At 43.1% G+C, this 27731-nt stretch overlaps 1 protein-coding gene across 2 annotated transcripts; it reads left to right on the plus strand.

Moving 5' to 3' along the window:
* Positions 1 to 1133: 1133 nt before the first annotated feature.
* LOC122620435 (octopamine receptor Oamb) lies at positions 1134 to 27667 on the plus strand. Of its 2 annotated transcripts, none has more exons than XM_043797881.1 (6): positions 1134 to 2183; positions 9333 to 9785; positions 15544 to 15835; positions 16098 to 16334; positions 17553 to 18075; positions 26721 to 27667. In XM_043797881.1, the coding sequence occupies exons 3-6, from the start codon at positions 15584 to 15586 to the stop codon at positions 27641 to 27643; spliced, it is 1935 nt and encodes a 644-aa protein (XP_043653816.1). In that variant the 5' UTR covers positions 1134 to 2183; positions 9333 to 9785; positions 15544 to 15583; the 3' UTR covers positions 27644 to 27667. The 2 variants fall into 2 exon arrangements, with proteins under 2 accessions (XP_043653816.1, XP_043653817.1); XM_043797882.1 differs by lacking the exon at positions 26721 to 27667 and adding an exon at positions 24013 to 25476.
* The last annotated feature ends 64 nt before the right edge of the window (positions 27668 to 27731 follow it).

Below are 27731 nucleotides of genomic sequence, written 5' to 3' on the forward strand. Positions count from 1 at the left end.
GCGGCTGTTCAGTGCTCATGATGTGTAATTAATTTTTGGGCAACATCTGTTTATCCTAATTAGAGGCGATACAAACACACACATGCCATTGAGGGGCGTAGGAGTTGAGGGGTGGGCCCGAGGCGTTCTCTTTTCATTTATCATTATTACTGGGCTAGACCAAACGCGGCCAGTGAGATAAAAAGGTCAGTGAGATAAAAGTTGGAATGTGAGTTGATTAAGCGGGCAGAAATCAAGTGAGTAATGGCCGCAACATCTCTTGCATGGCAAGTGCCCGCCACTTACTCAGCTTTCCGGATTTCAAAGGAGCTCCGTAATGAGTTTTGAATAGAGTATTGGTCAGGGCGGAATTGTAAGCCAAATACTCACGAAAAATCGTAAAAAAATACAAGACCGCAATCAACGCCTCGCAGCTGTAATGGAAAATTGGGCAAATTGAAGTCGACAACTTTGTCATAAAATGAAATTGCTAGAAAAATCAGCGGATGGTACAATCAGGATGCGGATGCCCATCAAAAAAGGGGCAAGTGTGTGTCCCTTTTTTCTGGAAGGACAGCCATCCTTTTGACTGCTCCGAATTTACCAATTTATTATGCGTGGCTTCTTTTATTTGCCATGGCCAACTGCCTGTTTGTCTGGCCAAAAGGTTAACAAGCCAGAAAGCGTCGCAAATCAAAGGGAATTTCAAACTGGCTGCAGGCGAATGCAGATTAGGCGAATCAAGGGATTATAATTAATCAGACTCCTTGGTTCTTACAGCAAATATCGCATTCGATTTTATTTCCAAGCGACTGTTGCGCGCTGTTCAAAAATTCTGCTTTTCTACTGAGCGCTGTTTCGTTTCTCGTTTCTCGTTCCTCTATTTAGTGTTTTACTATGTCTGTTTCCACCGGTTCGCGTTCCATACCGTTCGTTCCGGCCCGAGGCCTGTGGGCCAACAGTTCGCGCTGCAAATTCAGTTCGTGTTGAAAATTCTGCCGCGTCGGTTGTGCCAATTCGCACGAGCGGAGAAAACTGGCAAGAACTAACGGTTCTTGCCGACGGCACATAACGGTAGATAGCAGTGTTGTGTGGGTGTAAGTGCCAGGCAGCGCTGTGTGGGTGTCTGCGCTCGTGCGTTTGTGTGAGTTGCCGAAGAGCCGAGTGCTCGTGATCGCGAACAGCAGCTGTTTCCACCATTTGCGAATTTAGTTCCTGTTGAGTCCGCGATCGAAGCAAAAGGACGTTAGCCATATAATTAGAGTTATAATTACCCACGATTGATAACCAAAACTAAAGCTCGAGCCAGCTACGTGCCTTCTGGCCAAAAAACCAAAATACTACAATTCGCAAAAGGCGAGACGAGCTAGTGAGTGCATTCATGATGAATTCGCGAGTGTGAGACGAGTGTGAATGTGTCTTATGTGATTTAATGGGGATTTCTTCAGCGCCGTGCTAGTTTCGCCTAATCAAATCGCTCGCTTTCGTTCCGTTTCGTAATTTCGCTCATTAGCAAACAATTTTCCTTTCTGTCGCCGAAACAAACATAGCATTGACAAAGTGCAATTTTCATAATTGTCCCGCTGTGACATTTGCACATATGCAAAAATAAATATTTCTGTTTAAAGATGATGTCAGTCACAGATCACAACTGCATTTCCTTCGCCCTTGTGTCTGCTCTGCCTGAGCAATGACAGCAAATAATTGGTTTGCCATAAATTGCCAGTGCAATGTTGCCAATCCATGCAATTAACAAATAAAACATATTTCAATCAAATTCTAGCGCAAACAAACTATTAATTTCACAAAACCCGGCCTAGGCACGCCCAATCGAAAAGATCAACAAACAAACCACTGAAAACTAAGCACTGAAAACTGAGTAGTGAATATCGTAATCGTAAACCAAATGCTGAGTATGGAGATTTTAGGCAAAATGCGTGCAATTATTCAACGCATGACAACCAATTAATTGGCCAAAGAGAGCGAGAGCACATATGACCGGCGGCAACAAGTCGATATAGCTAAAGCTTTGGAAAATATATAGCTATCTGGTGAGCCGGTTAACGCCAACCCCAAGTGCATCGGAAAACCAATAGCAACAAACACTTGACCGATTTTCCTTGCGATTCGGTGACGGCCTCTCGCTAATCTCGCCCAGAAAACTCAGATCACAACCGCCATCGATACCGCGATGATTTATGCAGGTGAGTCTGCTCGAGTTTAAGGCACTTTTCGAAACGAAACTAATTGTATATATATTACTTTTGCATATCTAATTCAAATGTCTCAGAAAAGCGTTTATGAAATATGCACTTATTTCAACTACTTGAGGCAATACAAACAATTATATTTCAAAAGCATCTGGGCATAAAACTATCATAAGCTTATTTAAATATATATTCAGTCAGAAACATTTTGTTATAGCAGTTGCTTTTGCACTATTAAAACTACGTAGCTACCATAATTAAACCATTTTAATATAATATATACTAGTGGCAAAGTGACAGAAGCACTACAAAAATGTATAATATTAAGAAAACTATAACATTTTCATGATCTATTGAATACGAAGTTAGAATGCACACAGCGCAAACCATTAAATTAATGCATTTCTTATGCTTACATATACCCGTATACTTTCTGTTTGCTGATCAGGGGATCTACAAACTGCTTTGGAGTTACTTGCACCCAAATAATGAATCGGTACCGGCAGAAACCCCACAGCAATGTTTGGGCAATGAGAATGGGAATTAGTGCCAAACAGTACTGGCCATAAATCCATAGTCTCAGTTAATTACAAACCCATATCAACATCTACGAAGGCGACGACGCAATTAGTTTGGGGGGAAAAAGGCGCGCGGCATACAAATTACGAAGCAAAACGGAAAAATTCGTCAAGTGTTTTGTGCATTTTTGCGGTTTTGTTTTATTTCGTTTTTTATTTTTTTTTTGCACAAAGCTTAGCACGTGGCCGTCGTCCGCCTTTGGTTACAGATTTTGTTTATTCACTCTCGGTAGCCTAATTAACTAAATTGGCTAGCTTGTTGACAATGGAAACCAAAGTGCGACCCATCCAGCACTCGGCAAGAGTTCCTTCGCCCATCTTCCGAGTTTCCCACCACCAAGTGTGAAGCTTAGCAGACACAAAGGCCAGTTGACAGGTGAAATGGGGGCAAACAATGGAAGTTGTTTTGACAGGGCCACAATAGACCGCCCGGCCCAATAACACGGACAAACAGTCCGACGGAAGGACGGGTTGCCAGCAGAACGGCTGGGAAACGTAGTAATAAATTAGGTTTTTAAATGGATCCCCATTTATTTCAACTTTAAGTGTGAAATTCCAGTCAGCCCGACTTTTATTTAATGACACATAGACATCCCAATATGTAGCTATAGTCACGACTCGGTGGCATTAATTAGCCAGCACTTCCAAGCCCGCAGCTTTTACTGATAGTATGCGCAAAAAACATTTTAAAATTAAGAAACTTGAAAATACAACACTTATAAGTGATAACAAAATGATTTTTGTAAGCATTTCTTCGTGAGGGTCTCAGAACTTTACGCAGCTACATCCTTTTAAAGCAGATAAAACGCATAAGCTCACATTCTAATTCCATTAACTTAAAGCTTTACATTTTACTGTAAGAGTACACTTTGATTAAATTCGGATGCCATGTTGCAATTAAATTGTGAAGTGCGTTGCATAGAAGCAGAATATGTCTGAAATAAATTATTAGTAATTATTTTCTTTATTAAATTACTCATAAAAATTTAATTCATTTTAAAATTAGACAAGCTGGTCTAGTGCACTAGTTAACTTCAAGATTTTTTAGTTGTGAGGGATGGTATTCCGAAAACTGCAGAGACAATCCCATTTTTCCCCAGTACAGAAAGCACTTCTTAAACCTTGTCCCTGTGTCCAGCTTTGGAAATCTTCACGCCTGGCCAGGCACAGGGAGCTGGAAGCAGGAAACAGTGCGAACTGGGATCTGGGAAATGAGAATTGAGAATTGAGAAGTGAGAGCTCCGTAAACATAATTCTGTGCTTTGTGCAGCGCTCTGTAAAGGCATTCAAATTGCTTCCTTGTCCAGCGGGCACAACAATGGCAACCTACGTGCATAAGCCACCGAAACCTGAGATTCTTTGGCCCAGTCGAACACAAAAGAGCGTCAACATAGAATTGTGCAACCAGCGGAGCAAATGACTTGCCACTCGGCCCAAAATGCAGGGGAAGCCCACACGTACTTGGAAGTAAAGCAAAACAAAACGATATAAAACAAACCAAACCAGTTGAAATATATTAATGGGGCGGGCATGAGATTGTTTTAGGTGTTTGCTTCCACTTTTTGTGTGTGCGTTGGCATTAAACTTGGCATTAAATAACAATAACCCGGCAATAAAACGAGGCAAAATGTGCAGGAGGTACCCTTTCACTTTCAATCCCCGACTCGCTCTTTTTTAAGTGTGTGCTTCTTCGTGCCACTTTGCAGCTTTATTGCGAATTTCTCACCTCGCAACCCGCCGCCTGGCTCACGCGTCGTATGCGTAATGGGGCTCATGTAGGAGCAGACGGGCGACAAGAAAACAGCGGCAATCGCACGATATTGCGTATGCGGCGTGTGGGCCCTGAATCTGTCGAAAAATGTTGTCTGCATTGGCAGTTGGTATCTGTTTAATGTACTTAATACTCAAGGAGCACTTTTTTCGAAGCCCCCTTCCTCCCAAACAATATTTTTTTACATTTTTTTTTCGGTTTTTCGTGGGAGGATTATTGTGTTTTTTCCGTTGCTTAGGTGGGAAGCAATCGGATTTCCCAGGGTCAAAGCTGGGAGAAGTTTTGATTGACACGCAGTGGCCTGCAAATTAACAGCTCATTGCAATGCAGCCACAAAGTGGGGGCCAAATGAAGCATGAAGGGCCAATGGACACTGCCGACTGGCCGGAAATGAGTTCACTGCTCGTGGCGGGCTAAGCTCCTGAAAAATCACCTAATTCATTTAAATAAGCAAGAAGGAGTCGTCGCCGAAAGCGGGCCAAGTCCATTTACGAAAAGAGGACCTTTCATCCAACTTAGGAAGCCTCAAGTCACCGACTTGGCTTTTATCTGCAGAAGAAGGATGCCTCGTCGTCGTCGAGTCGACAAACTAATTTAAAAATCCACTTGCTAAGCGTTTCCCACCTCCGAGCTCCATGGTCCATCGACCGACCCTCTCTGGGCCTGGGCTATTTATTTTTTCATTCCCTGCCTTTTATGATGATTTTGCACTGCGTAGAAATAGTAGAGCAAACATTTTAGCCCCCGAGTGTTTAAATATAAAGCGGAAATGAGCTTTACTCCCGGTCCTTGGGCTCTTCTACTTGCCATTTTTGCTCTCCTTTTGGACCACAACGCGCCAAATGAACTGAGAAGCGAGAGTCTGTAGGTTTATTTTAAAAAGCTAATTAATGACTGCAACTTTCTTCGCCAGACACTTTTGAATTAATTGCACACCTCCACGAGTCGGAATGGGCCCAATTCGCATCCGAGAATCATGCAAAGTGCCAGACTCGAGCCATGTTTGGGATTTCAACGCCCAGCCACTCTCGAGCAATATTGTAGATAAAGTCGGAATCGAATGCAAAATAAAATGTATTTGTCTGTTCTGTGTGCTGTGCTCGCAAAGCAATTTATGGATTTGATTTCAATTGTTTTGTGATGTTGATTGGCAGTCCGAATTGGCAACAACTCATAGTTTGGCAGCCAGCAATATATACATACATATTTGTTCGATGTCAAATGGCAGATGAGACTGTCCGCATCCGATTCGATTCCTCAGCTCTGAGCTATGACCCCGCCAAGAGGAATCGAACTGAATGCTATTGAAAACCGAATTGATTTCCTGGGTGTGTGTTGCTGTGTAATTAATCTAATTTGCAGTTTGCCGTTGGGGCAACATTTTGTGTGCTTTTGTGTGGCAATACGTGCGTGTTGACAAAAGTCGAGCGTTCATGCCACCACTCAATGCACTCCTGCAGCTGTTCATGCATTCACCTCACTGGCATTCATTAGTTAATTGATCAAGCGTGGCGAAATGTGGATAGATTTGGGCTTTAGACCCATTCACACACTTTTCCCAGCCCTTTTTTACTGAAACAGGTCCGTTCTAGCAGTGAATTCTTTTATGACAGCATAAAACAGAAACACAAATTATTTCGCACATAAAAAAGCAAAGCTGCGCGAAACTAAAATACAAATGTGCAGAACCGACCATAACGACGAACATAATGCGACACAGACAGCCAGAAGCCGACATAGACCGACATACTATACCAGGCTTGAAAGGAAAAGTTGGATGCACACACATACATATGTACACATGTGTGTAAGGTCCTGGGGACGGACTAGGACGATACCAGCGAGAGTGTGTGCAAACAGAGATCCAAAGTGCCCAAAGCGTTTTCACAGTCAATTTTGTATGTAAAGGCAAGACAAGACAACGGCTGACATGTTTGTTGGGAAATGGGAATGGGATTGTGGATGGGTATGTGGATGAGGATGAGCACGAGAATGGGGACTGGGGACTGGGTCTGCACATGGAAACTGGGAACAACAGGGCTTGGCTTAGTGTAAATTTTTATATTTCGCTGTGCATGGCACATAAAACCCTTTGTTAGTCGAGCTGCATGTGAGTAGGTGGGCTTGTGTACATTTAGGACGGCAATGAGCATGAACGCCATTAACTACTCAAACACGAATGTGCTACTAAAATCTTTAAAATGTTTTCGCAAAACAATAAACCAGAAGAAATTAATTTTGAAAAAACGTTTAAAAATTGGGTTGTAAATGCTGTTTATTATTCTTCAATACTTTATAAAAATTACCTTTTCGCTTTGTTAATATCGCTTACAGACATTTTCGAAATACCAAATAATTGTGTATAATTTTGTTTGTCTTTTGTCACAAGTAAAAATAAATAAGAAATTGTTCAAGGATCAGTTGGTAAAAGTAAAAGAGTAATATACTTCTTTATTATACCTCAAAATGTCTTTATTGCCCTAATGTTATTCATCGACTTAGGTGGCCAACAAAAAATTTGTTAATACTCCTGCTATGTTTGGAAAAATCCTATTTACCAAGAACAAACGTAGCATAAAATAAACATGTCGGTGGCATAAAGTTAATCACATTCCAGATATTGGCTGATGTATTGCCCACTTTCCCCTTAGCAGCAGTACAATAAACAGCTAAGGTGAGAAAAGCAAACAAACAAATAACTTTTGACAAAGAGGAAATGCGAGGCAAAGGCAAATGTAATGACACTTAAGTGGCCCTGAATCCCAATCTCTTTGCAGTCGAGTGATTTCGCCCTGTCGCACTTGGCAACTCAGCAAACTTGGTCACCTCAACTAGATGACGTATGCAATGGTGGCTTGTTCTTTATGTTTTATTTGCCTTTTCCTCGCGACCATCTAGGGCATCGTTATCGAGCTGAACAATCCTAACCACTTGAAGCCATTATTATGTTACTAGCTAATTTAAGGTATGGCCATATTAAATTCGTATCTAATGAGTTTTTATGTGATTTATTCAGGGTGCTCTGCCTGGCAGTTCGTATTTTGTATGCCCTTGGATTGGTTGGTGTTTGCCCAGGCTAATGGGATTTATTTTCCACCTTTACTTCCGGGAATCCCCTTTACTTATGCTCTGCACACAAATCCACTTCGCTCCATAAGCACCAAATTAACCCTTTTATGTCTATTTGCTCGTAAGCCATTTTTCCCAACGTTTTCGTCAGTCGTCTAATTAGTTCACCAGACCACTGAATCGTGTATGCAACGCACAGCTTCGTTGGAAGTCACTCGTTTTCCGGCTAAGGACACAAAGGAGCCTGCACATGACACGGCTCATAACCATTTCGAGTGTGATGCACGTTTCCAGTCAAAACCCGGTGGGTTAATTCCATTTAGGGAACACTAGCATAAGGGACCATAAATGAGATCAGCCTGTTAAATTTGCATACATTTTCGCCATTTAATGTGAAGGCGAAGAGAGGTTTTAAAATGAATCGATTATGTCGTGCCGGACGGTCGTCAGGCCAATATGAATATTTATTTATTTATATGTGTCCACTGCGGATGGTCCGGGGTGTGGCAAGCGCAAATTGGCCAGGCCTTAAAGAAGCACCGAATGCCGAATGTCATTAGGACCAAATTATGGTTATTAGCGGACTTCTAGCGAAGTCCCAGCCCTGACAATGATTTGACCTTCGCGGCCCGAAAACGCGCCGAAAATTTAAATGACGTATTCGGCACTATATCCTGATATAACTGCTTGACCAGCATGATTGGGGGTATTTCGGGAACGTGGTCTCGGTAAAATGTGTCCATTAAATATGCGCAAAGGCGCTAGGAGCGTCCATGACTTATTCAATGTTTACAATGCTGACAGCCGCTTCTTTCAGTTCGACTCGGATTCGGTTTGGTTTGGTTTGGTTTGGTTCAGTCGCCATGGTCAAGGAACACGCTCAAGATATTAAACATTGATTACCTATCGATTTTATCCTTGTTTTTGTTATTTTTCCGCCCGGGTTCGTGTCTTTTGTATGTGCGTGGAACGGGAAATTCGGCACGGAAAAGCGAAAGATGGGCAGCAAATGCAAATTACCTGCGAAAATGCAATTTCTCATCTTTTCACAGTTGCCGCAACGAAGTTTGACATTTAATTTTCGGAACCAGGAAAAAGAACATCTGGAAATTCTTCTGCCAAGTTGACAGCGTGTGAAATGGGAGAAACTGAATATATTCCGGGGAAAAGTGCAAAAGTGGAAGGAATTCCAGCAAACTGGAGAAATTAATCGGGGCGAGGAAGCGGAAAAGGCTTTAAGGATTAACAAAGGAGAAACTGCATTCAACAGAAATTGTACAGGGCTCAGTCAATTTAAATTAAGTTACTTGTCAGTCTCTGTTGAACAACTTACTTGTTTATTTATATTCCGCATAACTTTTCGACGGAATGCAGGGCCTGTAAAGTTTTACGGCTGCTGCAAAGTCACTTGCAAAAGTTTCTTGTCAGGCAATCAGTAAATTCTGATAGCTTTTGTTACCCTCTGCTATATGCCGAGAAAAGCGATTGGATTTATTGATTGCCACCTAAGTGGCATGTAGACTTATCATAATCTAAAGTCCTTTTACAGATTTAAACCATCTGCCGATTTTAATCTCTGAGCACATAAAGCAATTGACAGCTCCAAATTGCTCTTGATAACTTTCTAAGCTCACACAGCCAACTAGCAGCAAGTGTTGACTTCTTGAACGAGACATTGCGTATACGCCGTGTGACTGATAACAACTGTTTTGCATACTTTTGTTGCAGCTTTTTCCTGTAGCTTATGTGCAATATCCTGCGGAACTCGCAAATAACTGCCATCAAAATGTTGCCATCGCACTTGTTTGGAATGTAAACCGCAGGTCGTGTAAACAATAGTGTAAGCACCGACAAAGCACTCCACGATTCGACTATTAGCGCCACCTCCTGACACTGTCACCCCGGAACGCAGTTGTTCTGCATGGAGACAACCTGCGGGTGCCGGGGCCCACGAGACGCACAGGAATCCACTAAAGCGACCGCATCGGCATCGGCATCGGCATCGGCAAAGGGACCGCTTTTACCGCTTTTGGTCCAAAACACGGCCATCATCAGCGGCAGTGGCCACCGGTTGCCAGGAACAACCGCAGCTTCGACATTGCCAGCCACATCAACAACATGGCCATAAAGCAACAGCTCTGTAATTCATGGTCGCAACTACCCAACGAACTGCTGATATTGGTGAGTAAATAAACCCTCAGTGAGGAAGTTTACATAGGGTGCCAAGTCTTAGTGTGATTACATTTACGATTCGAAAAAGCTGACCAAAATTGTGCGTTTTTTAGTTACTCAGAAAGTTGTATTCCTAATCGAAATAATAGGCTTTTTTAAGTCAAAAAATGGAAGCTGGTTACTAAGGTTCTTTTGACGGTTGGTAAATTATAGCCAACATTTTCCATTTAGCTTAGATACAAAATTTAAGTGTAAAGTCATTCCCAAAAGTCTCCTTTTATTTATAGAAACGTGAAGCATTCTTTGATGCAAATTCGAGGACTCGCTTTTAAGGTCCGGACTCGTTTTCCTTTTCGTATCTTGATTTCTCTGACATCTTGCACAAACAGCAATCAATCAAGCAATTTGCTAGCGACTCTATTTACCCAAAGGGACTTGTGAGAAATGGAATGCATGTCGCGCACAATTAGTCAAGCTGCTCGTAGAACTTTTGCTGTGTTAAAAATTTAGTTGGCAACATTTCCTGTTATTATTTCCGTTGCTTCTTGCTGTTGTGGCAAAGTGGCACGCACGTCCTGCCACGCCCCTCTGCGCCCCATCAGTAGAAGTAGAAGTAGTAGGAGTATGCGGCACGTATACATACATATGTTCCTTGCAAAGGAAAATTTGACAGTAGTCGTAGGCACGTCCTAGTTGTGTGGCCATAGCTGTGTTGTTGCAGCAGCTGCTCAGCAGCTGTCAGTTGCACATTTCGCCGCCAGCAAGCGGAATGGCGAATTTGAGCCCATCCTGCCACACCCACACCCCTAGGAACCATCTCACCCTCACCCACACCCACAGCCATGTCCACATGAATGTTGCAATCAACTCTGACACGATGATGTGTGTGCGTCCGACATTGATTATCTTGTTTGTCTGTTTGCGTAGCTGCTACTGCAGTTACATACCGTTGGCCAAATGAGCGGCAATAAATCGGATGAATATATATGTGCCGGGATGTATCCCCAAGATGGGGGACACTTTTATGTGTCTCCGGCAGATGCTCGTAAAGCTACGTGAACGTTCCCTCGTAAACGGTGGGCAAAGTGAAAAAGCAGGGTCTCAGCTAATGGCCCAACTACTTAACATTATCAGCCAGGCGGGCCATTAATTAAATTTTAATTACTCCAAGTAATTCCCACAATAAATCAGGTTTTCAAAACACCCCAGCTAGAGCTCCTAGGACATCTTCCTGACAGGACCTCTCCAGATATCACTTGAGCTCATGCTCAGATCTCGGCGTTCGAACAAAGCCACCGAACACATCGAGAGGCTTAGGCCTGTCATTTGCATTTGATTTTCAACTACGTAATTGTATTCGCACAAGGGATTTTCAGCGCCTGAGGCCAAAGCCATGTAGCTTGCCGTGATAGTTTCGAATGCTAAAGTTCAGGCCCGACTGCCCGACTGCCAGACTGCCTCCATTTGGCCCAATGGAGGGCTTGGGGGTGCCCCTCTAATTTCTGAGAGCCATTCGCGCGCAATTATCAGAATTAAATTAAAAGTTTCTGCGGGAGCTGTCGTCGGGCAATTGCAGTTGGCAGAAATCAGCAAGCCGCAAAATTGTTTTATCTGCGCTGCGTGGGGCTGCTTTTGCGGCTGTGTGTAATGGTCCAGTTTCCGGTTTTTGGAATCCGGTTTCCGGTTATGTGGTAACTGCAAATTGTTGCGAATTTCGCGTTTTAATTCTCAATTAGCTAATTTAGCGGCCAAAACTACGCGTCTAGCTAATTGGCGCCAACTTGATTTTACGCCACAAATGTCGCGGTTTGTTAGTCCAATTGGCTTATCCGGCTAATGGACTTATTTAAAAATCAATTTAATGCAAAAGGAAATGTGATTCAAGCTGATAACAAATAGAAGTGAAATATTCCATATCATTCCGTTCATTTCGACTTTTCAAATAAACTTACTTAAATATAAGCGGACAATCAATCCGAATCAAAAAGTGCTGTGAATGCCCTGTGACCTAATCAACTTGTTGCAATTCCCCATGCACCTTGCAATTTATTTCCCTGCCAACTTTTCAGAAATCTGATTTGATGCCATTTCTCCTGTGGTTTTATTTTCTTTGCTCGGGCTTTTAATTTTCTCTCCAGCTTTGGCACGCAAATTGAATTCAGGGTTTTCCCTCCGCTTCCTAGAAAAGAGAAGTACTCTTATACAAATTCACCTCTTTCCGGGTCATTGTGACAGTAATTTAATATTTACATTGCGATAATGGAATTTTATGCTTCATTTGCATACAAAAAACAAGAGAGAATGCTATAGTCGAGTTCCCCGACTATCTGATACCCGTTACTCAGCTAGTGGAAGTGCGAAGGAGAGTCTTCAGCACTGACAGTTTTCGGCGGTTTGTGGGCGCAAGAGTGGCGTGGCAAAAGTTTTGGCAAATCGTTAGAAATTTACAAGACTAATACAAAATGAAAAATATCAAACATTTTCAAAAGTGTGGGCGTGGCAGTTTTGGGCGGTTTGTGGGCGTTAGAGTGGGCGTGGCAAAAAGTTGTTTGGCAAATCGATAGAATTGTACAAGACTAATACAAAAATGAAAATATATTAAAACCTTTTTTAAAAGTGTGGGCGTGGCAGTTTTTGGCGGTCTGTGGGCGTTAGAGTGGGCGTGGCAAAAAGTTTTTTGGCAAATCGATAGAAATTTACAAGACTAATACAAAAATGAAAAAATATCAAAACCTTTTTCAAAAGTGTGGGCGTGGCAGTTTTTGGCGGTTTGTGGGCGTTAGAGTGGGCGTGGCAACATGAATCGACAAACTTGCGCTGCGTCTATGTCCCTGGAGTCTGTATTCTTAATCTCAACTTTCTACCTTTTGTAGTTCCTGAGATCTCGACGTTCATACGGACAGACGGACAGACAGACGGACGGACAGACGGACATGGCCAGATCGACTCGACTACTGATCCTGATCAAGAATATATATACTTTATATGGTCGGAAACGCTTCCTTCTGCCTGTTACATACTTTTCAACGAATCTAGTATACCCTTTTACTCTACGAGTAACGGGTATAACTAGAAACACTGACATTCATTGTGTTTCCGTGAATAAACATTACCATTCGATTGTTGAGGAGTAGATAGCTATTATTAAAGTTATGAAAGTAGTCTAACGCGACAATTATATTTTGAAGGGGATAGTTTATGTCACGAAGAAATTCAGACCAAAAGATTTCAAGATATTTTACCTTTATCAACCGAAATGTTTCTACCAGAAACCAATTAAATTCGAATACGTTAAAGCAACATATACTGAGAAATCCTTCCGGATATGTGCAACTTCCCAAAAAAAAACCTTATTAAGAATAAATCTAACATTAATTGGTGTTGTGTGCTAAAAAGTGAGTCATTTGCAGGAAATGAATGGATAAAAGTACGTATATATGAATAAGTATGAATAATGACTCATGGAAAATGTGTTTCAACTTTGTTTACGCCCTTTGACAGCTAAATTTCGTATAAAGAACTTTGCTAACTTTTAATGCTGCGGTAATTAAATTTAATTTGCTTCAAAACGCCACCCCTGAACTCATTAATATTTTCCTCTTTATGTCATCGTCAACTAGGCGTATGCGTAATGGAACAAAAAATGCAGAGTGCATCAGCAAGTTGAATCTGTTGATACTCTTTCAATCACGGTTTATTCTTTGTTTAATAATTGTTTAATAATTTCTTGATATATTTAGTTTATTACATCAATAATCTTGTAATGCTTTCAGATGAACAGCCTTTCGCAGCTTGTTATTAAATTTTCAAAGCAACTCACTTTTCAAGGGTATATGGAAAAAAGGGAATGCGTACACGCCGCGTGGGTGAAAAGCTTTTACAACTCGGTTTAAATGCCAATTATTTATTACGCTCGGCAATTTAATGTTGGCAAATTTCGGCGTGCAACTCAATTTGGGCATTTCTCCTTATTAGCTGCCACAAAGCGAATTTCCACATGCAAATTTTGTGCGCCAAGAAAATGCCATCAACTGCCGTCGAGTGCCGAGGTTCAGGAAGGCCTTCCTGCCACGTCCCCTTGCCAAAATGCTTTTAAACTTTCCAACTGGCAACCATTTTCGGCGGGCGCGTTCCTCTTTGGCCTGTGCATTTTGTTTGTCATGTGAGTAATTTATGCGGGCCTCGTACACGCATTTCTTGCCCCGGATTGGCAATACTGCGGAATATCCCATGGCTTCTGCACAATGTGGGGCTAACTTGCATTAACCCTTCGTCGCCAACAAAGGTTGGCACTACCTTGAACCTAGCCCGTAAACAATGATTTGCCGAGTATTACTTGCAAATCGATACTGTTTGATTTAGTTCGCTTGATTGGAACATTTGGGCGGTGAACAGGTTCCCATGTCACTCGGCTTTAGCTATGTGCAGGCTTGCCTTCTTCTACTTGGGCTCGAATCTGCATTATTAAAACCATTTACAAAATATTAAGCCGACCAAAACAGGTGTTCTTTAGCACATGTCCAAGTGGCCCGTGGGGCACTTGCCAAACTCACACAATTGGTAGCAATGTGCCTCGCTCCATAAAGTGGATTAGTCTAAGGCAAATGTGTACTTTAATCGATTTGTTGCGTGCTGTGAAAGCCCGGCAATTACCTGCCGGCCCCAAAAACCGACCTAGGGGTCCTTCCTCGCATTTTGGGTGCGTGCCTGGTAGTCGTCCGAACCATTAAAGTCAAAAATAATTTCAATTATTGATTGGCACCCGAATCATGCGCCAATATGGAATGCGGCAATGAGCTCGCTTTATGGCAGTTGATTGCTTGTTTAGCTGATTTTATAATTTATCGGGCATTATCAGCTATTTGAGTGTGCATCTCTTCATTCAGTCCCTCAATAATGGAAATGTGCTGACATGCCAATTCGGCTGCAAATTCATTCATAGATTTCACCCAAAGCACACTCACGCACACGAACACAAACACATTACTAACGACCGTAATTAATTACGGCAATTAAATTGCAATGTGCAACTGCAGCTGAATACCAAGTGGGCAAGGTGTGTACGGCTTCACCCCGCCAACTCAAAATATATATAAAATTGCCACTCAGTATTATATATGTATCTGCCAGTATTTAATTTTACATCATTGGCGCAGGTCAGCATCGGATAAGACCTAAAGGTTGGGCTTATGTTGTCTTACAAAACAATTAAGCAAATACGCCACCGGCATTGCGGTACATCCTCTTTTATTTTTCCGTCCCTCCTGCTCGTTCTTGCCATCTTTTTGTTCACTTCTGCCTCTAATTGCCCTATTTTTACATTTATGGCTCGGGGCGATTTCTCATATCCTTGTAGGGATACGTTTTCCACAGAGAGTATTTAAAGGGATTCGACTTCACCTCTTTCATTTACAAAAATATGTTGTATTTGTATACAAAATAAAAAATTAACGTTTGCATTTACAATCACAAATTTTCAATTTCCAATTATTGTCAAGCAATTTGCAAGTGTGGCTCAGTTCACATTGTTCCCAAAATAGAGTAATGCCTTCTGGTCATGTCTAACCCACGCACATTCATATTTCATTTGGGTTTCCGTTTAACGACTGCTCCATTCATTTTTGGACTATTTATAGACCAGCCTTTTCATAAATTAATTAGGCACGCGAGGTCAGGTTGTGTCAGCAATTAGGCGGCCAGTCAAATGTTTTGTGTATCTTTGTTTTCTAAAATTTCAGGCAACATGGCCTGTGGTTGTCTGTTGCAGGTGGTGAACTCAGATACACACCCATCTCAAAAGTACCGCCATGAATGAAACAGAGTGCGAGGATCTCATCAAATCTGTGAAATGGACGGAACCAGCCAATCTGATCTCCCTGGCCGTACTCGAGTTCATCAACGTTCTGGTCATCGGTGGCAACTGCCTCGTGATTGCCGCCGTCTTCTGTTCGAATAAGTTGAGGAGTGTGACGAACTTCTTCATTGTCAACCTGGCTGTGGCCGACCTTCTGGTGGGTTTGGCCGTGCTACCCTTCTCAGCCACCTGGGAGGTTTTCAAGGTAAGTCCCAATGGTTTAATTTCAATGAACTGCCCAGATTTTGAAATGGCACCGAGTGTTTGAGATTTTCAACCAACTTTAGCTTTAACTATAATAAAAACATGTGAATGCTAAATAAATTCATTTCATATTTATTTTGGATAATTAGTAAAATCAAAATAATTCAATACACTCTTCAAGGAAGATTATGCACTTTATTATAAAACAAAATTATATTAGAAATTCCATTGCATTTAAACATCGATCATTTTTGAATCCTTAGGTTTGGATATTCGGCGATCTCTGGTGCCGCATTTGGCTGGCTGTCGATGTGTGGATGTGCACGGCATCGATCCTGAATCTGTGTGCCATATCTCTGGATCGCTATGTGGCGGTCACGCGACCCGTCACCTACCCAAGCATTATGTCCACGAAGAAGGCCAAGTCCTTAATCGCCGGCATTTGGGTACTCTCATTTTTTATTTGCTTTCCGCCGCTAGTCGGCTGGAAGGATCAGAAGGTAAGTTGGTGGCAGCAACTGACCCACAAGTGACCCAGTGCGATAAATTAACGGGGTAAATGGGAAACGCGGTTTGTCTCTGCCAACGTTAAAGCCGAACGGCCCGGCAAAATTGAAAGTCGGTAAACTGTTTTTAGCACGCTCAAGTCAGCCTCATAAAGAACAAAAGCCAGGCAGGCAGGCAGGCAGGCGACCGACTGCCAAAAGTTGTTTCCAGAGCCCCGAAACTGAGGGCCATTCTGTCATTGACACCATTTTGGAGTTGGCAGCAGTGATTTCTCAACCACATCGACAATGGAAGCGACACTGGCTGGTGCTGAAGACTGCAATCCGGCTCATTTGTGCCAAAATTACCGTAAAACAAGACACGAGTGTCGTCCTTTCGGAGAAAGGGACCTACTTCTAATTTCGTCCCCTTTTCTGGGGACATTATTTGACATTATTCTTACGCAACGACACTGATAATGATGTGTTACACATGCCGCAACGAAATTGCCAACAAGCCGGGAGCACAATTAATGGACACCCCAGTCACTGGGTAATCAGATCAAGCAGGATACATGACTACTCGCCTTTTGGCCCTGCTCCAGTTTATGGTCCTGTCTTGTACTACTGGATGTACTACCGGTTATATTTGCCCAGCCAAACATATAAATCCAGTTTGCATCAAGGTGCCGATGAAGTGATGGCTTCCCCATAGCTGCACATGCGAAAATGTATCCTTTCGAAGGACATTCCATTCAACTCAACTGAATTCAATTCAATTCGATGTGATTCACAACTGCAGTGGCTGAGTGCAGTTGAATGGGCCACGTTTGAATGGCTGGCATTCAGCCCGCTGCCATGCTGAAACCCGGTTAGCGAGTCGAGGCTGTAGGCATCGATTATTATTACGGCGCTATAGTCAGGATGCGATGGGTTGGGCAACATGCCCTGATTCTCAGATGGCCCAACATGTTCTCACATACAGCTCGCGGCATTTATTTCGCCGGTCTGTGGGCTTTTTGTTAACGCCACCTTTAGCCACGAGTAATATTTATGCGCAACACGTCGGCGAATATCTCTGGCAATATAACCCGCTTTAAGTTGCATTTTTATTGGCTTCTTGGCGCCGTGAAGAGGGTGCCAGGACGAGGGTGGAATTTTAATGTGGTCCTCCGAATATCAAGTGTCATCTCATGATCCCATATCTTTATACTCTGCTCCACTTCATTCCAGGCGGTTATACAGCCGACCTATCCAAAGGGAAACCATACGCTTTACTACACCACCACGATGTCAAGCTCGGAGGATGGTCAACTAGGGTTAGATAGCATTAAGGACCAGGGCGAGGCCTCTTTGCCTCCCTCCCCGCCGCATGTCGGCAATGGGAACGCCTACAATCCCTACGATCCCGATTTCGCGCCCATCGATGGATCCGCGGAGATTCGGATTGCGGCCATGGGCTCGACTAGTACTTCGGCATCCACAACCATCACGACGACAACGTCCAGTGCGAGCACCACGGAAACGGAAATGGACCTCGATCTGCTGAACACACCGCCGCAGAACAGACCCCAGACCATTTCCGGCAGCTGTCCATGGAAGTGCGAGCTGACCAACGATCGGGGTTATGTCCTGTACTCCGCCCTGGGATCCTTCTACATACCCATGTTCGTGATGCTCTTCTTCTACTGGCGCATCTACCGAGCTGCCGTGAGAACCACGAGGGCCATCAACCAGGGCTTTAAGACCACCAAGGGTAAGTCACTTCCGTAGATAACTGACCCAGCAACCACAACCACCAGCTCATTTGGACACGAATTGTTTGAGCCTTGTCACCCTCAGTTTGGTTTAACGTGTGCGTAGCTAACAGTTTGGTTTTAATACTCATCTCTCTCTCTCTCTACATATATATATATATATAAATATTTTTGTTTACTTACCAAATAAGTAACGTAATCACGTAGCTAGTTCCTTTTATTCAAGCTTTAATATCGATTGCTAAACAGTTTAAAATCTCTCGACGTGTAGTCAATAGTGTGACGTCCCGTTTGTCCCGTTTGTCCCGTTTTATTTTGGTTATCCTACCGAAAAGTGTACAGACTCACACACTGAGCATTCCATACACACCCACAGAACCACTCACTCGACCTTGTCCCCGTCCCCCTGAATAACCGCCCCTGAAGAGCATAAATTGTCGGGGAGTATATAACAACTTACACGGAGGAACTGTATAAATCGATGGCGCAAAAAGAGTACCACTAAATTTACATTCATAAATAACTTCACGCACACATTCAAACATTTATATATACATACATATGTCGGCATTTTGTTTTTGTGTTTTGCACATAAATAAACATGATAACTAACCTGGAAATGAGTAAATTTATAAGAATACATATGCATACACACTTAGTGAAAGTCCAGGCATTACAAAGTCAAACCCTAAAAACCAATTGAAAATACAGTTCTTATTTTTATGTAAGCGATGAGCAAAAAAAATTAATTTGCTATAAACAAATGTCTCTGTAAAGCACGGAGTAAATTAAATTCCTTGTAATTTAAGTCCCCCTAACTATATTCAAATGAATGTGATAATAACTTAGTACCGTAAAGTCCCAACTCATAAATATTAATTAGCCTAGTTTACCCAACTAAGTGAACACATAGATGCGTATGATTAACAAGCGCTCCAACTTTAAATTGTGAATACCCCGCTATGAACCCGAAGTACCCAATTGGCCCTGCCAATCAAGAAATTATAAAGTTATAAAATTACATATCTCCATTAAAGTTTCAACAATCCCTTAGACCCGGAATCAACGTCCTGCACATGTCCCTTTACCTTTAAAATTATCACAGCATTATATAAATCACATGCTCATAGAAGAAGTCACGCATCATAATTAGCATTATATTCCGAGTTGGGCAAAAACAAGAAATCGATGAATGCTGAGGAAGCACATCAAAGAAATCGGCTTAGATAAAACGGATGCTGGGATTAAGTAGGAGCGGGATTCAGCCAGAAAATGGGAGACATGAAAGCGACCCACCGGCTAAGATAAAATAAAATGTAATATGACTTCCTTCTGAGCATGTTCTGTTTGCCATCAATGCAATTTTCTATTTTCTTAGGTTTTTGTCGTTTCGGGCCTCACTGGTCCCCAAAGACTGTGGTGGCCATAATCCCCGGGAACAGATTTTGTTTGAAGTCGGCAGCCCAACCCACATTAGACTAGCACTGGGTGTTTATTTTAATATGTGGCCCATTACTTGGCCAGGGCCACAGCGCACTTTCTTCCGCGTGATCAGCTCATTGGGCACACTTCTCGGAAACATTATGTCCCATTCTATCCATAGCACGCATTCGCTGATAACTAAGTCAACCGACCGACTGACTTCAGCGGGAAAATCAATAACCAACCTTCGAAGCTCTGGAAATCAATGCGCCCCGCTAATTTATGGGCCCCACCAATCCTGCAGCTCTGGGATATATGCTACGAAATTGCATTTTGAAACTGATTGCATACTTTGGGGCGCTGACTGCCGCCATATTGGAGTTCAGTCGATTTGAAAAACGAAAGCGGATAGTGCATTTTGGGGCCATCACACTATGGGGCGAACGACCACTTTTTGAGGAATTAATTAATAACTCGAGAACGAAGCAACATATTTAAGTTCTGTTTTTTTATTTATGTTCATGATAAAAATAGTAATATAATTGAGGAAAAATGGGCGTGGTTTTGCCTTCAAACAAAAAAAAACAACACAAATTTTTTTTCAGTGTACAGAAAAAAAATTTTTGATCTAAAAAATTTAAAATATAATCTTTAAATAAACCAATAAAGTAAGAATTGGGGGTTGCTTATCTTGTTTTTAAAAAATATTGAAGTTTTTCTTCTTGCTTCACAGTTTTTTTTCTTTAAAATAGCATAAATATGTTTGTAAAACTAATGTTTCCCAAAAAACCTAAAATTTACGGAACTAGAATTTTATTGTAATAAATATATTTATGTTTCACACCTATCGTTCATCGCCATCCACGAATTAAAGCTTTAAAACAACTAAAAAGGGCGTTATTTTTTGCATTACTCGTCGTCTTTTCTTTCTATTTCTCGAACAATTTGCTGTTTTTCATTTTGAGGTTAGTCCCTTAAAAGTTAAATTTTGGAGAAAGTGTGCAAAAGTGTGCATTTATACTTATAGCATATACTAAGAATTGATAACTCTACAACTTATAACAGGTTTTAGAGCCGGAGAGAGCCGGACTCACTTTGTTGCTCTATTTAAAAATTAGAATACACTACAAAAGTTGTGTTTTATTAGGGTTAGAACTTGCAGAAGATTATTGGGACACCACAATTAATTTCAACATTTGACGATCACAAACACATATTACAAACCACAAGGATTGGATTTCATGTTATAAGTAACAATTTTGATATTTGTTTATGCACTTTTTGTCGCTTCAAAGTTGAAAGATTTTTCAGCGATTAACAAAAATGCGGTTATCGGTGTGGCAGCGCAAACGAAACAGCTTACTAAACAGCTGTTCACTGAACAGTGGCGCCCTCTTTTAAAATTTCAAGTACGCAACATGATAGATTGATGTTTTTTGAATACATTTCAATTTACAACAAATTTTTTTAACGACTTTTAAAAAATGGGTTTATTCCACTAAAAGTGGTCGTTCGCCCCATAGTGCATCAGCTTAAGACCAATGCTGTTGTCGACATTTTTGCCCCCGTTGCCTTGGCAGTTGTTATTGTTTTGGCACTGTCGTGTCGCTAGTTGGCGCCATTTTGAGCACAAAGCCCAGATTTGCCAGCAGCCCACACAGACACTCCCACCCACCCTTTGGCTCACCAATACTGGCGAGAGTCGTCGTGTCGTCATCAAGGCTGCCTTGATATATGTTTTGTCTCCTCGCAAACAAACACACACACACTGGCAGGCAGCTAAAGAGAGCTGTTTACCAACACACCCACGCGCGGGGCAGCTCGTTATAGTTTATGCGGACACACCGCAAGAAAATAAATGGCTGTCCGTATTTTATAACGTTCGCTTAACTTAAAAGTGGTTCTTGATAACGTAGGAAATGCAATTTCTTCAAGTTCTGAATCAGTTAAACTAAAGGGGTGAACCCTTTAAATGTTTTAGGCCATTTGGTGATTTCTTCGCTTAGAAGGGGTGCAATACCTTCTAGTTTTTCTTTCACTCATTTTGCAATAAAACGAAAATTTCAATTTAAAATATTCCTAAGGCACGTGCCATCAGTTCGTCCACTCCCATTATTTTGAGCATTGGTCGCATACATATGAACATGGGCCCCTTGGCGGTGCGTGCGCAACGTCGGAAATTGCTCCGTGACACAATGCGGGTGGTGCTGATGGTTTTTGTCCTGGTTTTCTCTATTATTTTGGAGGTAGGTGTGCTATCCGGCCCACGCGCCTTTCTCGTTTTTCGTGGCTTTTGAAGGTAATCAAGTTTCAAGTTCAAAACTTGCCGAGGTTCACGGCGTCGACCACGAGGAGGAGGTCACTGTTATTGTTAGGCCTTAGAAATTTCAGAAGTGTGACCCTGGCCCCGTGTCAAGAGCAGAACGAAACGGAAAGGATCCGGCAACTTTCGTGCGAGCTGCTTCTGGCAGTCAGGCTCAGCTTGAACCGAGTCCTGGGCCTTGACTTAAAGCCACTTGTCTTCTGTCCCGGCCAGGACATCGTCCAAAGGTCAAATGCTGGCCACAATGTTCGCATCATGCAAGTGCGCAAATAATAAAAGCTGATCGCAGACAAATCAATTCTGGCTAATTATCCCGCGGCACTCAGACGTTTAATTATCATTAAATGCCATTCAATTAAAGGACACACAAAGACCCTTACAAATACTGCAAGTAAATTGTAAATGCAGATTTAATGGACGTAAGCTACTGCTCTCAGTGAAATGAATATTGTAGAATGCGGCCAAGCATTTCAATGTACATTTATGTGCAAGGATTATCCTTAGTGGTGGGCGAAAGTTACACATTTATTTAAATCAGCAGCGCCGCAGGATGCGAAACATCCTGAGGCTTTCGCCGGGATTGCGCCTGCACATCCTGGCATATTTACATACATTAGGATATTTCGGTGGTATATTTGTATACAAATTGTTTGTTTAACTTTTATTTTTTGTAGATGTATGGACAAAGAGGGAAAAAATCAATAGTGTATCTCTTTTTATTTACTGAATCCTGCATATGCTGGGTTTCTTGTTTGTACACATTTTCCTTTCACCCACTTCGTTTATTCATAGGCCAGCCATACTTGCTCTCAATAGGTTTAATATGGTTTATGCAAATATAAATGCGGCATGCTTCGCATTAAATTAAGATAACTCTGGGTACACGTGTATCTGTATCTGTATCTGGATTAATATTTATTCAGTTCACAACTTGGAAATGATAGCCAATACCAAATGGGCTGCTCTATTTTGCTAAATTATGTCGGGCAATTTTTAAATCCATCGACAACTGAAAAATTCGTTTCCCTTCCATACTATACCCCTTGCTCGTAGATTAAATGGGTATACTAGATTCGTTTTCAACCCTATAAAGTGTATATATTCTTGATTAGGATCACTAGCTGTATCGATCCGGCCATGTCCGTCTGTCCGTCCGTACAAACGACAAGATCTCAGGAACTATATACCTCTGACGCCCACAAAACGCCAAAAACTGCCACGCCCACACTTCTGAAAAGTAATTTAATTTTATTTCGTTTTATCATTTGTCTGGCCGATTTCTATTGATATACATACAACTATTGAACAGTTTCTTTTCATATCGTCTGCCACTAGCTGCGAAACGAGTATCTGATAGTCGAGGAAATCGACTTTAGCGTTTCCTTTTGATTTTCTTATATATCCATTGCGTACATATGGCATTTTAGTTCCATTTTCAGTCCTTCTTATGTACCAGCCAACCATCCCTTTCGACCTATCCCACAAAAAAAAATAATTAATAATAATCTGCGAATAAAGCCATTCCTATAGGGTGAAGTACTCAAAAAGATAAACAAAAAACAGAACCTACAATTAAACAACAATAAATTAAACATCTTCTTTATAACAATTAATTACCGACAATATTTTGCATTTGATGTAAACTGATGTAATCAATATCCATAAAACCCAAGTCCCCTGTTCAATGCCTGGTCATAGATAAATTGAAACGAAAAACCAAAACTTTTAAAAACTCCAATATTTCTACGTTTTCTTGAACTAGATTTTTATAATGGAATGAGTCCCTTTTCTCTCTATAAATAATATGTTTGTAATTACAAAAGTAGAGCAGCATTTTATTATACTCAACTAGTCGTAAGTTTTTACCACCATTAAACCTATCTCAATGTAACAGTTTGTAGTTAGTAAACCGCTCTTCGTGAAGTGTCAGTCAACAAATTTTTACCTTACTTAAGGAGAAATGTATCTTGCATCTACTTAACCGATTGTATCTAACTCAATCACCTCGAACAGCAGCCACAAATCGCCCATTTAACCACATGTCCATGTACAATACAAGCTGAATGTCCAACATCCATGTCCACATCCACACTCACACTCTGCCCAAAGAAACCACCAAACCCACCGAAATTAATCAATGAGAGGTCACCGCGATGCAAACTCCGCAAATTGCACCACTCACTAATTGCAGGCAGTCCCCGCGAGTCGGGCAACAATCGAGTGGACGAATCCCAGCTTATATTGCGCATCCACCGAGGACGACCTTGCTCCACCCCTCAGCGCACACCTCTCTCGGTGCACTCAATGTCCTCGACTCTCAGCGTGAACAGCAACGGGGGCGGTGGTGGAGCCGTGGCCTCGGGACTGGGTGCCTCCACCGAGGATCACCTTCAGGGAGGCGCCCCCAAGCGGGCCACTTCAATGCGCGTCTGCCGACAGCGACACGAGAAGGTGGCCATCAAGGTGTCCTTTCCCTCCTCCGAGAACGTCCTCGACGCAGGACAACAGCCACAGGCGTCGCCACACTACGCCGTAATCAGCAGCGCCAACGGACGACGGGCCTCCTTCAAGACGAGCCTCTTCGACATTGGCGAAACCACCTTTAATTTGGACGCAGCTGCGTCTGGTCCTGGAGACTTAGAGACCGGACTCTCGACCACATCGCTGTCGGCCAAGAAGCGGGCAGGCAAGCGTAGCGCCAAGTTCCAGGTGAAGCGCTTCAGAATGGAGACCAAGGCGGCCAAGACGCTGGCCATCATTGTGGGCGGCTTCATCGTGTGCTGGCTGCCCTTCTTCACAATGTATCTGATCAGGGCCTTCTGCGACCACTGCATCCAGCCGACAGTCTTCTCGGTGCTCTTCTGGCTCGGCTACTGCAACTCGGCTATCAATCCGATGATCTATGCCCTCTTCTCGAATGAGTTTCGCATCGCCTTCAAGCGGATCGTGTGCCGATGCGTCTGCACCCGCAGTGGCTTCCGGGCGTCGGAGAATTTCCAGATGATAGCGGCGCGTGCCCTGATGGCACCGGCCACATTCCACAAGACCATATCCGGATGCTCGGATGACGGGGAGGGCGTGGACTTCAGCTGACTAATCGGCAGCTATGAGCCGAGTCCTCTGCAAAGGAGCTCCTCCCTGCCGCAGGAGGCGGAGTGCTCTGCATCCGTGTCGGGATCGGGACGGCGGATCCGACGGGGAGGATTCTGCAAGGGACGCGTCCTCTAATGCATTTTGCTCTTTTGATACTTTTGTAAGCTCCGCCAGACGCAGAGGCAGACGCAGTGCATCCCACTTCTCAAAACTGTCAGTATTCGCATTGAACGACGTTGTAACTGTATGGCAATAATTTTCATGTATTTACCTAGACCTAAGGCTACGTTTAACTATATAGTTCTATACCTATCAGATACATCAGTATGAGATACATAGATTAGACGTAAGCAGACCATTGTTTTCAGTTCCGATGTGTATGTACATGTGTTAGTCGCTGAGGATAACTCATACGCATAAGTTAATCCAGAAATTATATATTGAATGTATATGTATGTGTGTATCGCAGCAGGGTAAGTCGGCTGCGTTTTCAATAAAAGTAAAGTCGAACAAAACAAAACGAAACGAAAACCAATCAGAGTAAGCACAAAAGATAAAAACAAGTGTCGACCACGAAGATAGAAATTGGCAAATACCAACGGGCAACTCACAGGTATTGGTTGACATAAGGTCAACATTCCGTGGCATGAAACAAGTACAACAAAACAAGCCTAGCTAACCGACAATCATATACCCTTTCAGTTGCTTAGTTTCTTCTATTCGGGATATGTATAGGCCCCATTTCGAACTAGCTATAAATAAAATGAATATATTTGAATTTCATTTTCCCCGTGAATTGTGATTAATTGAGTGATTAAAGAGATAATACGAATTCGGAAACATCTTAATCTAGGACAATGTTCAAACTTAAATTTTACTTTCTTGCCAACCTTTACATTAAAGTAAATTACATAGACCTATACTCATCAGCCAGCAAAGTAAAATTCTTAAGAAGTAACATAAACTTGCGAGAATTCAGGCTCATTCCATTTAAAGTTGTTTACTTCATTGCTGGATTTTCGAATCCTCTTTAATAGCAATCCAATTGAATGGGACTTGCCGGGCCCTCCCACTCAAGTTGGCTGCCTCCAATCCGAATGGTCTACTGCCCATCCAAGTGTCCATAAACTCGGAGCAGACTTAAAGCCCTCGAGTGTTTCTTTGACAATAAGCCAGCTTTTAATGCCGCAAACGGAGACGCAACAGTGCCAGTAATGGCCCGGCTGAAATATTGCATTATTGCGCCGATTATTCATTACTCATCGCGGGTTGAGTGGAGCCGAGTAATGAAAATGTATTCAGCAGTTAAACGTGCGTATGAGTAATAAATGCAAAGCAAGGCGGAGGCAGTCAACATATGTACCGGATGAGCGAGCGGGAAAGCAAGAAAGCGAGGATTATGCAAATGGTTGTGTTAATGAAATAAAGTTCGCTTTGAAGGCGGCTTAAAGGCGACTACACTCCTTGCCAAGCATATACAGATTGGGGGACGGGGAAAGGGAAGGGGGAGGGGGAGGAACACCGAAACGAGGACTACGACAACGTCGAGTGCTTGTCGCGTTTATGGCGCAACATTTGCATAATTACGCGTTTAATTTGCCAAAGTGCAGGCAGGCTGGCAAGCTCTTTTCCAGTGGCCCAAAAGCCGTGAAGTAGGCAACGAATTCCAAGCGCGTGCACCAGGGCGTATGCGCGATATTCACTAGGAGTTTGGCAGAAGGGGAGCGAAATGGGGAGCAATATACAACACCACCGACATGTAATTCGGCTTGTACTGATGTGTTCTTTGCCTTCTTCCTTGACCAGGTTCCAAGGGCATCGGGTCGCGCTTCGAGGAGCAACGCCTTACTTTGCGCATCCACCGAGGACGGGGATCCAACCAGCAGGACTCCATGCACAGCAACGGGAGCACCCAGAGCACCACCACCACCCTAGGCACCCCTTCCCCGGAGAGGCTGTCGAAGTACGCCACCAGGCGACTGCACCACCACGACAAGATCAAGATCTCGGTGTCCTACCCCTCCAGCGAAAACATCAGCGAGCTTGCCGGGCACGGGGATGTGGGCCACGAGCGGCGGGCATCGGGAAACGCACTGTTTGCCGTCCACTACAACGGCACCAATGGGCGGGAGTCCACAGAATCGCAACTCTACCGACAGCAGCAGCACGGCGTGGCCAGCTCATGCTACCTGCAGGTGGGAAAGGGTCTGCCGGAGCTGGCCAGACGGCAGAGCAACACCAGCGAAGCCGGAGGATCGGGGCACTCGCGTCCGGCCAACAAAAAGATGGGCAGGCGCAACATCAAGGCGCAGGTGAAGCGCTTCCGCATGGAGACTAAAGCCGCCAAGACACTGGCCATCATCGTAGGCATGTTCATCTTTTGCTGGTGCCCCTTCTTCACCATGTACATCATCCGGCCGTTCTGCCAGGACTGCGTCGATCCGCTGCTCTTTTCGGTGCTCTTTTGGCTTGGCTACTGCAACTCTGCCGTAAACCCCATGATCTACGCCCTGTTCTCCAAGGACTTCCGCTTCGCCTTCAAGCGGATTATCTGCAGGTGCTTCTGCTCCCGGCAGTCCGTCTCCCTAAAGAGCTCCCGCCGCGGATCTGACATGTCGGCCATTCGCATTCGGGCCCGAACGCCCAGCATAACGCCTAGTGCTGCGGCCCACAGTTTCGGGGACGAGAGTGAGCTGCACCACTCTGAGATGAGCAACGACCCCAGGTGACGATCGTTTGGGCCCAGCTCAAGCTCGCAAAGCAGCTTGGGCGGGTTGCGCAAGACGAGCCTCAAGGTGCCCGTCTACGAGATTTGCC

Source organism: Drosophila teissieri, chromosome 3R, assembly GCF_016746235.2.
Source record: "Drosophila teissieri strain GT53w chromosome 3R, Prin_Dtei_1.1, whole genome shotgun sequence".
NCBI lineage: Eukaryota > Metazoa > Arthropoda > Insecta > Diptera > Drosophilidae > Drosophila > Drosophila teissieri.